The sequence below is a fragment of the Sceloporus undulatus genome, chromosome 1, assembly GCF_019175285.1.
Source record: "Sceloporus undulatus isolate JIND9_A2432 ecotype Alabama chromosome 1, SceUnd_v1.1, whole genome shotgun sequence".
Lineage (NCBI taxonomy): Eukaryota > Metazoa > Chordata > Lepidosauria > Squamata > Phrynosomatidae > Sceloporus > Sceloporus undulatus.
This window is the reverse complement of record NC_056522.1, coordinates 86,686,230-86,703,535: the sequence shown is the minus strand read 5'-3', so window position 1 is coordinate 86,703,535 and position 17,306 is coordinate 86,686,230. Positions and strand designations below refer to the sequence as shown.

Below are 17,306 nucleotides of genomic sequence, written 5' to 3'. Positions count from 1 at the left end.
TTTATTATTATCCCTCTGTCCTCTCCTTGGAACGCAGGGTTATGCTGTGAAGTTGATCTGCGGTAGGTTCTGGGACAAACAGAAGTGCATTAACTTGTGGAATTCACTGTTACAAGTAATGGCCACTAGCTTTGATAATTCTTAAGGATTAGTCAGATTCCCAAAGGATATGCTTGTCATTAGTTATTATCCATGGTAACAAAACAGAACTTCTTTATTCCAAGACATTTTAGCATTCATTAGCATATGTTAGAGTCTGCTTGTTTGATTGCTTTTGTTTTCTATTTGTAGCTTTCCAGAGGCAATGTGGGAATGGAACATTAGGCTTCATAGATCCTGGTCTGGTACAGCACAGTTCATATTGTCATGTCCCAATAGCCCATAAAGGTTTTAGCTGCATTTTCATTGATTCTTTGTTTCTTTTTTGCCCTCTCTCCTTTCTTCTAAGGGTTTGATTGAGTTAGCACAATTTCCTTTTTAAAAAACAGAGAAGGAAACGAAGAATCCACCATGAATCCTTTGCTGAGTGAAAGGTGGAATATAAATAATACAAATGAAATTAAAATAAAATAATCCATCCTCTGGATTAGTGTACTTGCAGTGAGTTTTAGATGAGACATATATATGGAAAGTTTGCTGCCACCTATATTACGAAGAAAGATGGGTTAGAAGTCCATGGATATTGTCTAAAATCAACATGGATTGCCATTTTCAATATACTAGTTGTGTTCAGATATTTATCCATCATAAGTCTGTAGTGTGAATGGGCCCTTGGTTTATTTCAGAGTATGGATACTAGTCACCAAAACCAGCATATGAAGGAAGGAGGGAGAGGGAGAGAGAGGCAATCATCTACAGCTTCATAACAATCACAACTTCACAAATATAGATAAGACGTATTGACATAATTTCCCCTATGAAATGATCCATGGGGGTATGACAGAAAATACTCCAGCAGAAGCGAGTGCTACTGGAAAAAGTCTGTTTCTTGCAAAGTCTATAAAAGTTGAACCAGAGCCCCTTTAACCTGTTGTTGTCTCCTTCAGGTTTGTTCTCAGGCTCTTAAGAAGCTGGAGGCTGGCAGATGATGTTCATTTGATCCTCCCTTTGTTTTACAGGGAAAGGATGGTGACTTGATTTACAAAGAAGTGATCAAATCCCCTTCCACTTCTCGCATATCCCTTGGTAAAAAGGTGAAATCTGTAAAAGAGACCATGAGGAAAAGGATGTCTAAAAAATACAGCAGCTCCTTGTCCGAGCAGGTATGCAAGTTGGGTCATTTGCTTGCTTGTTTCAAATGAAACAGCTGGATGTTTTACTTTCTAGCATAAATATTCAATGCACTCTTTGATAACTGTGATTTTAGACATCATTGAATGGTACAACTGCATCACTAGAGAAACTTCTCAAGGGAATTCTGTAGTAAAGCAATACTTTCAAAATTATTTACAGTGAAAAGAACTTTAATAAAATCATAAAAGGATGTTAGGATTGAGTTAGGACAATAAAGTATATGATTTCATGCCATATGCTGGGTAGTTCACTGGCCATGAACAATGAATAGCTTTATATACCTTGTCCTACTTCTCTAACAATACCAATGGTACCCCTGTACATGTTCTGAATGACAAAGTTCTGTGCATCTTACAATAGGTTAGTTCAGTTTATAGACAATCAAATTACTCTCAAATTGACACTATATTTACTTGTTTAAATGTTTTCCATAGCTTGTTTTGCTGATATTTTAATACTTAAAATATTTGTATTCCCCCATATAGCCAGAAATAGTGATTTGTCTTAAAATAAATACACACAAATAAATCCCTGTAATAAATTCTGCAGGAACCAATGGAAGTGGGCATTGTCTATGGCCTGATACCTGCTCATAGTGAAAAGTCTTACATGAGTTAATATTTGTTACTGAACTTATGCTGGTAGAATGGCTGAGTCCAGTGAAATTTGTGTCACCCTCCCCATTGACCTTCAAGACCAGCTGGAAATTTGTCCAAAGTTGGTGCTCAGGGGCACAGTGGGCTCATATTGGGAGGGAAGGAGAAGAAAAACACATAACAAAGATTGGATTTAGCCCTTTGAGAACTAGTGTGATGTACTGGTTTGAGTGTTGGAGTATGACTCTGGAGATAAGGGTTCAATTTCCCACTGAAGCATAAAAAACTCAGTGGGTAACTTTGGGCAAGTCACGGTCTCAGCCAGAAAAGATGACAGTGGCAACCCCCTCTGACGAAATTTGCCAAGAAAACTCTATAGCCTTGCCTTAGGGCCAAGTCAGAAATAACTTGAAGATGTATAGAAACACCAAATATAGGATATACACTAGTTCATATAATTTCAACATTGTCTATCACCATATGATAATTCAGTAGAATATCATATTAAAATAATAACCAAACATTAAAAGTTGTTTCCTATTTAGCCAGTTAGTTGCCAGAAGTCAATCTGAAGGAAAAGGTCTTTGGCAGTTAAAGGACTACAGGGATAGTCTATCTTCCCTTGAGAGGGAGTTCCCTAGTTGCAGTCTGCTTGTAGTGTTCTTGTCCTGAGGTCTTTTCACACTAGATCAGGGTGGACCAAATGTAGCCTATGATCTCCCCTGAGGGGCATGGGGCATTTTCTTTGGCTTAAAAGTGTGTGTCAGGAGGATTGCCTTGACAGCATTTGGGAGCATTTTATGGCAATACTTAAAACAAAATTGAAAAGGTGTACCCTCCTATGTCTCCTGCAGTCATAATGCATCTTGCTAGCCTCCCACGGTAGACTGCCTCTGCACTAAAGATTACAGTGCTATAATTTGTCTTTAACTGCCATGGTTTGATCCACACTGAAACACGAGCCTCAGGACTCCACAGAATGCAGCCTTGGCTGTTAAAGTGGATTAACAGTTGTGTAGTGGAGAAAGACAGGATGTAAGTGCAATCAAGAAATAAATAGTATGAAAGGGCACTTGTGTGTATGTCTATGTGTGTGCTGTTTGCTTTCATATCATTTCTGATTTAGGGCACCCTAAGACAACCTATCACAGGGTTCCCTGGGAAGTTTCTTCAGAGGGGGTTGCTATTGCCATCTTTTGACGTAGAGAGTGTGACATGCCTAAGGTTACCCAGGAAGTTTTCATGACTAAGCAGAGGTTCAAAACCTGCTCTCCAGAGTCATAATCCAATGGTCAAACCACTACAACCTTACTCTCAGTGTTTTAGCCACCAGCTTCTGTTCTTTTGTACCATAACTATCTAACAAAGCTTTCCCTAAACCTGATGGCTTTCCCCACACCCACCGTGGCTTCCTGGCCTAGATGGTCCATCAGCTCAGATTTTAATACATTTGTAATTTGCACATCACTCTTGTAAAGTTGCTTCACTTGTTTAGTTTGTTCCCCAAAACCTTCCACATGACAAGCAGTAGATCTTGGAGCTGGATCTCAACATAAGGTGGAGACTGATGCTTTTTGTCCTGCTGGTAACCTCAACAATGGGAATTGGTAACTAGAGGAAATGGGATCTCAGAGTCCCCTATGGGGGACCTCAGAAACACATTCTGCAAATTCCTTCACCTGAAAATTAACAGTGCTCTTTTCTGTTCCTCAGTGTTTGGAACAGAAAGCATTTGTGGAAAAAATAATTCTGCATTAATTTTAAAAAAAGAGTGACAGTGCAAATGCTACTGGAGTTTCTGCCCTATTAATAATAACCTATAAAAATATGTATGTAGAGAGATTTTGTTGCATGTTTGAGACTAACTAAAAAAAGAAGTTGCCAGCATGAACTTTCATAGACTTAAGTCCTCAGATGTATTCGGTGGAATAGATTTAAGTCTATGAAAGCTCATTCTGCCAACTTCTTTCTTTTAGTTAGTCTCAAGGGTGCTACAATACTTCTCTACATAATGATTCTACAGACTAGCGTGGCTATATCTTTGAATCCTATAACAATATGGTCATAGAAGCTGCTTCCAAACATAGGAATCAATTACTGGGAGGATCCCAGTGTCGTCTTTGTTTTTCTGTGACACAAAGGCCTCTGTCAAGTTCCTATCCCCAGTAACTGGACATGGAACAAAAAAGCAGGGTCTGTAAGCCCTAAAATCTGTGAATTCTGTTTCATCCAGCAGTCTTTGCAAATGGACATGGCATTCCATCAGACGGATTTCTGTTCCGTAATTAATTCCCTCACTGCAGAGTTCTATATAGTGGAACTTTAAAGTTCATTCTGAAAATGTATTTTTTCAAGCTGCTTTTTCAGTTTCCTTTGGCTAAATTCAATTTTCCAAGCATGTTGCATTTGGCAGGCATCACTCAGTTTGGTTTGTTGGGTTATCAAAATACCCAGCACTTTTTATTTTCATTTTTTCATCAGTCTTTCCACTTGAACTAGATGCCTAACAAGTAATTGCTGGCAGGCAACCACAAGCATTGGCATCATCTGCATGAACAGTTTCCATTGATTAAATATCGCCCTCTAGAGGACTGTTGAATAATCAGGAGGCTGCACGGCACTATTACTAAATAAATATTCAGGAGATGAAAGCTGGTCGTTGAAAAACAAGAGCATCACAGCATATATTTATCTTTATATCCTCAAATATCAATTGGAATAATATTCCCAAACCAAATTCAAGTCTCTGGTCCCTGCATTTTAATCTTTCCATTCTTATCTCCAATGACATGAAACTGATTTAAAGCCAGAAGCCTTCCAAGGAGGGCTGTCACTTTGGTAGCCTGTTTGTTCACTGTCCTATCATAGTGGGTGCGGAACTCTCTGTCACTGCTTTTCAGCAACAATAAAAACTGTGGCCATGTCTCTGCACTGATATGAGACAATCTGTTCATATAGAATTCATTGTGATTTACCCTCATATTCCTGATGGCATCAGACCCCCAGTATAAAAATAAAATTATTTGTTGTGTTGCTCAATGGTGGCAATATGTTAGAACAGCCATTGCTCAAGGAACAATTCTACTGAATCACTCGTACAAAAATCCAGTACAAGAGCTATAATAAAAACTTATGACCTCTCTTGACTTAAAAAACTGAGTACTACAGTGTACCCACGTCATACATGGCTTTCAGCATATACGGATCCCCCAGGTAAGGGAAGGGCGCACTGTATTATTAACACAGCCAAGTATTTGCAAATGACATTCCTAATAACACAAGTCCATCTTCTCTCTCTCACTTTATCATTATTATTAATACAATTAATAATAATAATAATAATAATAATACATTTTATTTATAGACCGCCATTCCACAATGATCATAGCGGTGTACAGTAAAAATTGTAATACAATACAAAAGGTGACAGTTAAAGGAGGGAGAAGTCTCGTCCTTCAGGCAGTCTCTGATGTTGCTGGGTCTGCCTGATTGCTCCCTCTGAGGCCAAGATGACAGTTAAGGAGGGAGGGGCCTCTTCCTTCAGGCAGTCCCTGATGTTGCTGTTATTATTATTATTATCCCTGGTGCTATTATTATTATTACTCAAAGAAGAGCAGAGTAAACCCACCTGAATCAGTTGTAATGGAAACACTACTGATTTAACTTTATAAGCAGAAATAAAGATCACTTCCTAATTTACTTTAATGCATTCAGAACAAACTGATAGTTCTGCCAATTGCAAGTCTGACCTTGTCTGTTTTTTAAACCTCTGTTCCCAAGTTCTGTGTAGAGGCAATTTAAAAATGTTAATCTTTCAGAAACCAAGTTTAAAAATATATTCTGTCTTCATACGGACACTGAACTTTTTACATCACACAAGCATACATCCTCCAGTTCAGCAGAATTTACTTTCCTTCCCTAATCTCCAAAACAGATACTGAAAGTGTACAGAAGCTGTACTGTGACAATGACTTCACTGAGTATCAGTCTGTTTTCAGGGCCAGGCAAAATTCAAAGTGCTGATTGTGACTTTTAAAGCTATACATGGCTAGGGTCCAGATGATTTGAAAAATTGTATCTCCCCCTAAAGTAGGCACAAACAACTGGAGGGAGCTGGGAGGAGCTCATTAACCCCCAGGAAATCTTGGAAGGATGTGCTCCCTCCAGTCCTAAAAATGTTTAAAAGTCCCTAACCCCCCCCCCCCCAACACCATCTTTCTAAAAAAACAGGAAGTGGCCAGGAGTTTAATTCTTTGTTTTTTAAAGGCAGCCTCCTCTGGACCTAAAATCCCTCCAATCCATCTGCCTTGGTCCAGGCCTTAGAGGGAGAGAAGAATCACTGGACCTCATCCCCATTCCCTCCATCATTCCCTTCTCCTTTTATTTTGTGTCTTTTAGATTGTAAGCCTGAGGGCAGGGAACTGTCTGATTAAAAATAATTGTAAGCCGCCCTGAGAGCCATTAGGGCTGAAGGGAGGGATATAAATATCTAAATAAATAAATAAAATGGTGAGAAGGAAACAGGGTGAAAATTCCCCAAGGCCTCCATTCTCTACAAAACAGAATGGACGCTACCCTGTTTCTGCAAGTTTGCTTGTGACCCCTCTATAGGCATCCTCATCATTTTGATATCAATTTTAGGATTTTTGGAATGGATACGATGGACATAGAATACATGTTTTCATGGTCCAATCTTGGGACTTCATTTGCCCACAGTAATAGTGAGTTTCTCATTTCAATTTTTGTTTTAGAAGGATTCATTGCATGGACATTTATAAGATACTGGCAGCAAAAGTGTTTAAAATGGAGTACAAGAAGTACAGACATTAGGAAAAAATGGAAGGCACTTTTCTATTAGCAATCTGTGGCTTTCGTTCTCAAATTTTCTCTGGAGATTTGCTTGATTTGTGGGAAGATGTTTCCTGATGACTCTGCAGCATGTAAATAACAGGCTTTATTCAGATGGTTTGTGATGGCATGCCTGTGGAATATCCAACAATTCTTGTATATCAGCAGGTTTATTTTAATTTCTCACTGCAGATAGACTCAGATATTGCACCATCTTATTTTCATATGTTGTAATATATCAAACAAATTGCTCTCTTTGCTTCCAGAATGTGTGCATGTACCCACATCCACCTATGAGCATAAACTGATGCTTTTCTAACTGTAAACAGTTCCCAGAAATTTTGAATCTGTCATGTTCTTGAGTGAAAAAAACAAGGGGAAACAATCCCCATTACTTTTTCTATAGAAGATATTTGCTTTATTTACAATTTTCATAGCTGAGTTGCACTGTCAGTTAAATTCATTTTAACACCATATGCATGAAAAAAGAATGTGCTATTTATTCAGTCCAAGCTGTATATTTCCATGACTTCATCTGCCATTTAATTTACAGTATGTTAACTTTTCATAACCGTCTTCAGTAAACTATGTATGTTAAGGTGTACAAAAGCACCACAACTTTATCAAACAAAGAAAAACAGCAAAATCACAAGTAAATACGAAACTATGAGCACTACAATCAAATGAGTATTTTACTTTATTGCCTAGTTTGGCTAGAACTACTTTAAAATGGGGAGGAGGGGTCACCCATATTGGTACAGTGGACCCTTGTTATGTGCTAAGGTATGGTTCCAAGATCCCCCGTGGATAACAAAATCTGTGAATGCTCAAGTCCCATTAAATATAATGACATAGCATAATGGTGTCCCTTATAAAAATTGGAAAATCAAGGTTTGATATTTGAAATTTATATTTTTTTGAACATTTTCAAACCATGTATGCTTGAATCCGTGTATAAAAAAATCCCTGTATAAGAAGGGTTGACTGTATTTGAAAAAAAATTCTCATATCTAAAAGCTTCAACCTCATTTACACTTACTTGGGAGTAAGCCTCATTGAACACTGTGAGTAAACATGCATAGGATGGCTCTTAGTAACAAATGTCTTTAAAATAATGACAAATTATTAAACTAATTATTTGACTACAGATTTGAGGCATGAAGGAGAAAGCTATAATCTTGGTTTTACAGCAGGTGTAGAAATCATATCTTGCAGCTTAGAAAGTTTAGTCAGCTTCAACCTGGGTCATTATAATTACCATCACATTTTTAATTCATTAACAGACCACATCAAAGGCATTTAAAATAAAATTTTAAAATAGGTATTTGAAGACAAAAAACATACCTTAAAAATCATTTAAATTTTATCTACATAACTAAATAAAAATCTCATGAGTCAGATCAGTCTTCTTTACAACTGTCTGCAGTAGCATCTCAAAATAATTTCCTGCTCTCAACAACTGTGACTCAAAAATGGCAAAATCAAGATTTGCACCCTGACTTATTATAGAATCATAGAGTTGGAAGAGACCACAAGGGCCATCCAGTTCGACCGGGCCTCTTCCTCCTACCTCCTTCCAGGCACGAAGATAAGAGAGATAAATTTGGTTTCAAACTGTTTGCATCTTTATTGAAATCAACCCAGTCTGCGATAAACCAGATTACAAATTGGTCTGCTATTGGTAGAGACACACTGTCTTTTGAAGGGCGGAGGAGGTGGCAATACTATCATGGCTCAAGGGCCAACCCAAAATGACTTCTGGGAAGGAAGGTTTATCATAGCCAACATGCAAATGCAAATGAACCTGGGTCCTGATTTGCTCTCCCAGCTACTGTTGGTCAGCATTTGGAAGGGGAGAACATGCCAGACCTTTCTAGGTCTGCTGCTGCCACCATCCCACCCTTTAGGCTGACTGGCTTTACATTATTGATGTGACATTATTGGAATGACAGGAAGCTTTCACCAAAAATGTTGTCTTGAGTCCCTTTCCTAAAAGAGTTTCCTAAACCAGTTTTCACCAGACCTGCACTTCACACTATCTTGGTGCATCTGTTCTGTAATGTCAGAATAAATCTGATCATCAATGTTGTGATCAGGCAGATCCTCCAGTGCCACAGCAACACCTATACATAGTCCATCTTTGGCTGGAATACCCCTTTATGGAACCATTGACTCCAACTGTTCAAAACAGAGACAGATAAAAGCTTTCTGTTTTTATTAGAAATGACAGATATTTCTCATACAGTGACCTTCTGTACATGCTGGATAGTGAATTATAACTGTTGAGGAAAGAGCAGCAATATCTGTTTGTGCTCAAGGATCAGATACTAATTTTTTAAATGTTTTTATACATTTCATAATTAACCCAATTGCTACACTGAAAAACGAGTATCTCCATCTTTGTTCAAAGCAATAAAATTAATAAAGACAGATTTTCTTAATTAAAAGAAAATATCTAGAACCATTGCTGTCCGGAACCCCCCGCGTATACCAAAATATGTGTATGTTCAAGTCCCCATTGTTCCCAATGGTGACGTGTGTGCATGCGCACTGCCATTGGGAACAAAAGTCCCTGGCCTCCCTTCCTCTCCTCCCTTCCTTCCTCCCTGCCTCCCTCCCTTCCCTCCCTCTTACTTACCTTTTGGGCCTGAGAGGCCTCTGGGCACAGCGGCTTGGCCTCCTCGCCGCCGCCATGGGACAAGCTGGGTGGTGGCGGTGGCAGCGGAGGCCAAATGTTGGCCTCCTTGCCGCCACCGTGGAAGGGCCTGATGGCGGTGCTGGAGGCCTCTTGGCCCCCAACAGCACCGCCACCGGGCCTTTCCCACGGCAGCTGCAAAGAGGTAGAGCCGCCGTGCCGGAGGCCTCCCAGGCCTCCAGCGCCGGCATCCGGCCCTTCCGCAGAGGCGAGGAGGGCTGGATGCTGGCACTAGAGGCCTTGAAGGCCTCTGGCGCTGCTGAGCTTGCACCTCCTCTTCGCCGGGTGACGGTGCGGAGGAGGCGCGGGAGCTCAACAGCGCCAGAGGCCTTCAAGGCCTCTAGCACCGGCATCCGGCCTCCTCGCCGCTGTGCTCCGCCCTCCTCCGCCACCGTCACCCAGCGAAGAGGGTGCAAGGCACAGCAGGCCAGAGGCTTTCAAGGCCTCCGGCGCCGGCACCCGGCCTCCTCGCTGCCTCCGCGGAAGGGCCTGGTGTCAGTGCTGGGGGCCTCTTGGCCTCCAACACCTACACCCGGCCCTTCTGTGGCGGTGGAGGCTCCAGGAGGCCAGGTGCCGGCACTGGAGGTCTTGAAGACCTCCAATGTCTTGACTTGGCCTCCTCGCCGCCGCTGCGGGAAAGGCCTGGTGGCGGTGCTGTTGGGGCCAAAAGGCCTCCAGCACCACCATCGGGTCCTTCCGTGGCGGCGGCGAGGAGGCCGAGGCCTGGCCTCCGCCGCCACCACCCGGCATTTCCCGCAGTGGTGGCGGCAGCGAGGAGGCCAAGCATCCCAGGCCAGAAAGGTAAGTAAGGGTGGAGGAAAGGAGGGAGGCAGGGAGGGAAGGGAGGAGGGAAGCAAAGAGAGGAGGGAAGGAGAAGGAAGTAGTCCCGAATGGCGTTGCGCATGCATATGTGCCACCATTCGGGACAACTTCCGGGTTTGCCATCCGCGGATGCTCAAATCCGCAGATGGCAAATCCACCTATAAGGAGGGCCGACTGTACAACAAAATCCCTGAACATGTGACTTGGCATTATATGCACAAAACACCATTTCCTCCTGTATACCCTGAATCACATTTCCTTGTGGGGAAATCTTTTCTCATTTACAAGTTGTGTCTTGCCTGTGTCCTTTTGTTGGAACCTTTTCTTATTATCCCTGTTTAGTTGAAACCTCTGGGAAGTTACTGTAATCTGGATGCCTAGCAGTGGGCTCTACCTTAAGTGGTAACATTTGGCATGCCACAGTCCCAGATTTGAGTGTATGGGAGCCAGAAGATAAATAGTGTGGTAATTTTCTTTCAGGAATCCAGCCTGGATGTCATGCAGCAATCTCCTCAGTTACCACAGCCAGATACCGATTCTCTGGACAAACCCAAGTTAAAGGCTGGTGGTTCAGTAGAGAGCTTGAGGAGCTCCCTAAGTGGCCAGAGCTCAATGAGTAAGTAATAAATGGGATATTCAACACCACTAAGTTAGATGTAATGATCTGAGGTGAATGAATCATTGCTTATTAAGCCAGGATGAGCAACCATCAGCCAATTGGGCAGGGGAACACTGACTCTTCTTGGGACCTTAGAGGACCACACTGTAGGATAGCCAATTTTGTCATGTTTTTCCCCCCACCCCTCCCCCCCAACTGTTTTAGAATTAGGAGAATATATATATATATATATATATATATATATATATTAAAGGAAGTCAACTACAGATTTAATTCCTATTTCAAAAAATGTTTCTCATGGGCCTAAGACATCTGTCAGGGCAAAAACATCTCAAAATTGACTCCCAAACAGGAGATGAGTTCATTTTTCAACTCCTGTTTAAAGCCAAGGGGGCTTTCTACATTGCCATTTGGGACGTCCTCCGGACGTCCCATTTTAAAAAAGGGGCGTCTCTTTTAGACGCCCCATGGCCTAGTACGGACTCCGTCCGTACAAGATGGCGGCGCCCCTTCTACATGGGCGCCGCCATCTTTACGTATCGGACGCACAGCGTCCAGACGCGTCGCGCCGCTGCTGATGTAGCGAGCGCGCCCCTGGCGCCGCTGCTGATGTAGCGAGCGCGCCCCTGGCGCCTCGCTACGTCGCAAACGCGACGCAAAAAGAAGCTCCATTTTGGAGCTTCTTTTTTCGGTCCGCGCGGGAGTCGGGCCGTCTGAAGGCTCCGGCTCCCCCGCGGACCTTCTGGCGGCGGCGGCAGACCGCCGCAAAGCGGCGGTCTGTACCCCGCCAAGAACTATGTAATCCATCATCCTTCTCTCATAAGCCCGGCCTTGGCACATCAGTAATGACAAACTGGTTTCGTAAAGCCCAGTAGTGTTCTGTTATCATGCACAAGAGAATGGGGGAAGGTTGCTTGTATGCACAATAGTGTCTCTCAGTTTAATGAACTGTGGCTATTTAGACCCAAAAAAGATTGTCTACATAGATTATAAACCTCTTTGGATGGAGCTGAGGTTGGTTGGGTTGGTCAGTTGGTTGCTTTGCACATAAGAAAGCTGTAAGAGATACTAAACAGGAAACACAGTTGAAATCCCAAATGCTAGAGGGCATGCCTGTCTGTACTTAGAAGAGCAGTCCTTCACCTCTTATCTTGTTCCAGCAGACTACACATGTCACCATTAGTCCTGGGTATTTCACCTATTTCACCTGTAGTTGTGTCGTGCTTGAAGAAATGACTTTGAGGTAATAGGGACTGAGGTTATGAAGAGGATGAAAATATTCACTGCTTCATTGAAAAAATTTGTCAGACTCCCCACTAAGGGATGCTTGATGGTACTTAAAACCAAAGCTTTATTCTTTTTCTTTCTTTCTTTTTGTAGAAGCTAGGCATTCTCATTTGATGAAGAGAAAAAAATATAATTTTGTAGCAAAAGTGAATACTTAGGCAAGTTTTACATACAGATGACATTCTACATGTTCCTCAGCCCTTCCATTTATTTTGAACTAATGATTGTAAGAATCAGGCTGATATTTGAAATCAGTTAATTAATCAGTTAATTAAAAAGAGATGGTTAACTGACTCTGTGTGCTTCTCAAGTTTGTTCAGAAAGCAAAACACAACACAGCCAAAATGATTAGAGTTTAAGTTGCTACCAGTAAATATTTAAAATGTGAGAATCACAGATGTATTTAAATGTTCCTAAAGATTTAAAAATGGGTCAATAGTATGCCTCTTTCTCAAAAAAGAAAATATGTAAGGATAATCTATAGATGCCATCTAGTGGTTACACTTCCTTTAAAATGCAATTATAATATATTTATGGATCTTCAGTTTGAATGTGGAAATCCCTTCTGCCAGGAGAAAAATTCTTCTGACAGAACTCTTTTCTTCCAACTGATTTAAGAGATCTTACGGAAGAGCAGTTTACTGGTTGAGATCTCTGACAAACATGCTAAAAGATATCATAAACAAGAAGGACTTAAACCCTGTTGTGTCTGCTACTTTCTCTTAACTTTAATTCTGCCAGAAATAACTATTTTTAAAAATTTCTTCTTGCTGGCTGGGTAAATAAAGGACATGTGTGGGTGGGTGTGAGTGTGTACATATCCACATTTTCAGCTCTTTTCCTTTTTCTGCTGGAAACAGGTGGGCAGACAGTGAGCACTACCGACTCCTCAGCCAGCAACAGAGAGAGTGTCAAGTCTGAAGATGGAGATGATGAAGAACTTCCATATAGAGGACCTTTTTGTGGACGGGCCAGGGTTCATACTGATTTTACCCCCAGCCCATATGATACTGATTCCCTAAAACTCAAGGTATTTTGTTTTGGTTTTAATGTCACATTGAATCTGGAGATATAACCCTAGGAAGCATCCAAACAAATGATATTTTCTTGAAATCTGTAATGTTTTTGGCTACCCTGTTTTTACTAGTGTGTCCTATTGTGCCCTTCTCGGGTTTTTAGTAGCTGTTGATGATTTTAACTAAAAAGCGAACAAAATACTACATATGATGTAGGGCCTTGATTTCCCAGACTTCTCAACAGCATGGAAGACTTCCACAACTAAAGAAGGAGCATGAGAATAGTGATGGAAGGTGGCAGAGTCCAAATGCTCACTGTTGCTCTGCTTCCTTGTGTCTTGACCATGATGGAAGAAAGTTCTTCTGTCTCACTACTTCTGATATTCAAACAGTGACTGGTATTTTAAATAAGCATGTTGTTTTGAGGATTCTTCCAATGACCTAAATTAGCCCAGGATCAGAGAATAACACAAGCTGCTCTAGAGCTACCTACTCAGCAAGCAGGTAATTGGGTGTAGGAATGGTAGAGTTTGTTCTGTAATAAATGTTTCCAAAACTCAGCAACTCTTGCCCAACTCTTTGATTTATGGTCTGGGAATACATATGAAATTAAATTAGTCCATTCTAAAGCCTATTTGCATTATAGAATGGATGTGTGTATGGATGTACATAAATATATATGTGTTTGCACATATCTGCCTGTGCATGCACACTCTGTTAATAATTAATTGTCAGCCACTTCATCTAGAGGTCATTTTCTGCCTGGGAAATAGGGTAGTAATGTTCTTTCTTTAAATATTAGAAAAGCCCACTGGTGAGGCAGACAGATGAGTGATGAGCTGAAAATAAGTTAATTATCACAGAGCTGGAAATCTATACTGCAAATTCATTTCTGCTCTACTTAAAGACCTTACAGATTTATTAAACATCAGGCCATTGAAATAATTTCTTGGTCAAGAAATGTGTGTATATGACTATTCTCTACATAGGCCTCCTTTTTAAAGATTATGAAAGAAGTATTTGTTTTACATACCTTGTAGTTTAAGATACTACATAAATAAAATATAAATTCTGCATTGTCTTAAGGGTTTTTTTTAAAAAGAAAACTGATGAACTAGATTTTTTTTTATTTATGAAGAACTGAAATCTTCTTCTATGTAAGATGCCAATATTAAGTCCTGAGCAATAAGGTTTACCTTCTATAACGACACAGTGAAGATTTATGTAGTAACTTGCATTTTACTGTGGGCCATTCAGCCAAATATATTCTTGCTTCTGTGTCATACAGAAAGGAGATATCATTGATATAATTAGCAAGCCACCAATGGGTACCTGGATGGGTCTCTTGAACAATAAAGTGGGTACTTTCAAGTTCATCTATGTGACTGTGTTAAATGAGGAGGAAGAGAAGCCAAAAAGGCCCACAAGGAGACGACGGAAAGGAAGACCACCTCAGCCCAAATCTGTTGAAGACCTCCTTGATCGCATCAATTTGAAGGTTGGCCTCCATTTACTTATTCTGTATGAATTTTATTCTTCTACTACGAATACCTGGACACATTGTCTATATAACAAAGAACTTAACTCCATATATCAGATCAGTTTCACTTCTAAATCATTTTATTTAAACTAATATGCAAGAACTGGGGGACATGGTTTTGATTGCAAGGAAAATTAGGGTATTGTAGAATCTCCCTCATTTGGAGATTTGCTGAAATTTGAAGCAGAATATTTCCTCAAAATGATGCAACATGAAGATAAAAATATGACAAAATTTGGATCAGAATAGTACCCAACTACAGAATACTGGAATAAAATCTGGGGAATAAAGAAAGATTTAATTAATTAATTAAGACTCAATAATATAAAGTGAAATGAAAAATTTAAAATGAGGGGTTGTTAAAGGAAAGTTGGTAATTTTAAAGTTGTTCAATTATTGACAATAAATGTTGATTGGGCTAATTAATGCAAGATGCAGCTGGATTCTGAAAAGCTTACTAACCTCACTGGTTGCTTTAGCTAAAGTACAATTGAATTTTGGATGTGAAATCTATGCCCAGTATTATCTAACAATGAATCTACTGTTCCTTTATTTTATAGTTCTTAATGAATTTGTTCAACTGTTCTACAAGGCTATGTTCAGCAAGAGCAGCATATGTCGAAAGACAGTGCATTGGATCCAAACTGCAGTCCCATTGAAATCAGTGGATTTATATCAGTTGTGTCTAATTTGTTCCATTGATTTTAGTTAAGACTACATGAGTCTAGATCCAATCCATTTGATTCGGGGTATTTATTTTGTCTTTCTTCTTGTTCTTTATCAGGCATGTTGGAAACAAACGGTTGTCCCTGATATCTCTTCTTGTTTTGCTGTTAAAATAGAGTGACCTTTTTAGCAAGCAAATTTAAAAAGATAAGAATCTAAATTTGACAGCTGGAAGAATGATTCAGTTTTAAGTAGACAGCAGTGCCAGCAGCTGAGACTCTGGACATTCTCTGGTTCTTTAACTTCTTTTCTTTGGGAACATTTGCTAAACTGCTGTGGCTTTTAAAAAATAAGTAAAAATAACACCACTTGTTCATCTGCCAGCTGGGCTAAATGTTAATGTTGTATTTTTTAATTTTTATTTATTTTATATATTTTGGTGCATAGGAACATCTAGCATTCATATATGATGATTAGTGCATTTTACATATTTTATTTTGTACGTAAAGTTCTTATCTTTAAAATTATGAAGTGTCACTACAAGGAAATTGTTGCCTAAAATGTAAGGTATCCAGCTTAATTCACAACCCCCCCCAACTCAGGACTTGTTCTCTGAGCCAACAGAATGGATCAGTGCTTGGACTTTAGCCATGATCTTGGGTGGCTCTCAGGAAAATCAGATTGTGATCAGAAATAAAATTGGGCTATAAGAACTTTAGGCTAGAACTGGACAAAGGAAAGATTTGTGGAAGACTTAAGATCAAGAGGGTACAAAGAGTCTTCAGATCTTATTGTTTTGGGAATTCAAAAAAGGCAATATGGGGGGGGGAGGGGGGGGACTCGAAGAAGAATTCCAAAATGCCAAAAAGACAGTCTTGCAGTCGTCATATGCAAGTAATCAATTAAATCCATCAATTAAATCCCCTGAGCACTGTGTTAACTTGTTCCCCAAAGTCCTTTTGTATTCTATACTGCCCACCAAGTTGTTTGAATAAAACACTTCCTAATAACTGAGCTCTTGGATGGACAATAAGACGTGGTCATTGAAATCCCTGTTGAGAGGTACACACCATATAACCATTTTACTCAGAGCTGGAGTTATATAATCTGTTCTGCCTAAAAGCACCCTCAAGTACAAAATGCTCAGCCTTACTTTTCCTGCGCTGACTTCCCTCATTCATCCCTGGAAGGCATCTCTCCATAAAGTGTAAGGCGAGATGTGTTATCTGTACTCTTGTTATGCAACAAATGGCTCATTTCTTCCTTGCTACATAATTTTATCAAATCAAACCAAAACTCCAGGGAGAAGGAAATGGAGAGTGAGCAGGAAGAAACAGTTGGAAAGCATTTTCCTCCTTGCTTACTAAAAAATTCATAAGGATTATATTCAGATAGGAATGTACAATATATGTTCTTCTGAATGTAAATGTTACTTTTGCTTGTTGCCTGTCTTAGCATGTGTTTTCAAGATATTTACTTAAAAAAAACTCAGACACCTCTGATCACTTAAAAAAAACTCAGACACCTCTGATCTTGAAACCATTGATTTTTCCCAGCTATAAATAATGCCATGGGATGAATAGTATTTGTTTCCAAATTATTATGTCTTGCAGTTGAATTTCATGACTTTCATTCATTTTGAGTAGATGTGCTGAAAAGGCTTGGGTCCATATTTTAAATATATTTTCATTTTCTTGTTCCACTTCACTGATATTTTTGAAAGCCAAAATTGTGATTCCCCCCCCCCTCAATTTTCAATCTTTGTTTGCTAGTGGGTTTCCAGAATCCATTTGCTTCTTATTGTCTTCTTGGAGCAGTCTTCTCCATCAGCAGACACCACAACAGCTGTGTGATCACCTACTGTTTCCAGGCTAGATGAATCTTAAAAAGGAGTAGTACAGTAGTCTGGATACACAGAGACCCT

General features: G+C 40.0%; 1 protein-coding gene across 3 annotated transcripts in view; it reads left to right on the top strand.

Annotated features, from left to right (window-relative positions):
* The window catches only part of LOC121921925 (SAM and SH3 domain-containing protein 1-like), an 802,782-nt gene that overhangs the window by 771,863 nt on the left and 13,613 nt on the right, over positions 1 to 17,306 (top strand). For all 3 annotated transcript variants that reach the window (XM_042450669.1, XM_042450687.1, XM_042450677.1), the window contains exons 12-15: positions 1,119 to 1,262; positions 10,735 to 10,870; positions 13,021 to 13,190; positions 14,465 to 14,674. In XM_042450669.1, coding sequence (XP_042306603.1) covers positions 1,119 to 1,262; positions 10,735 to 10,870; positions 13,021 to 13,190; positions 14,465 to 14,674 — 660 coding nt within the window. The remainder of the gene's footprint in view (positions 1 to 1,118; positions 1,263 to 10,734; positions 10,871 to 13,020; positions 13,191 to 14,464; positions 14,675 to 17,306) is intronic.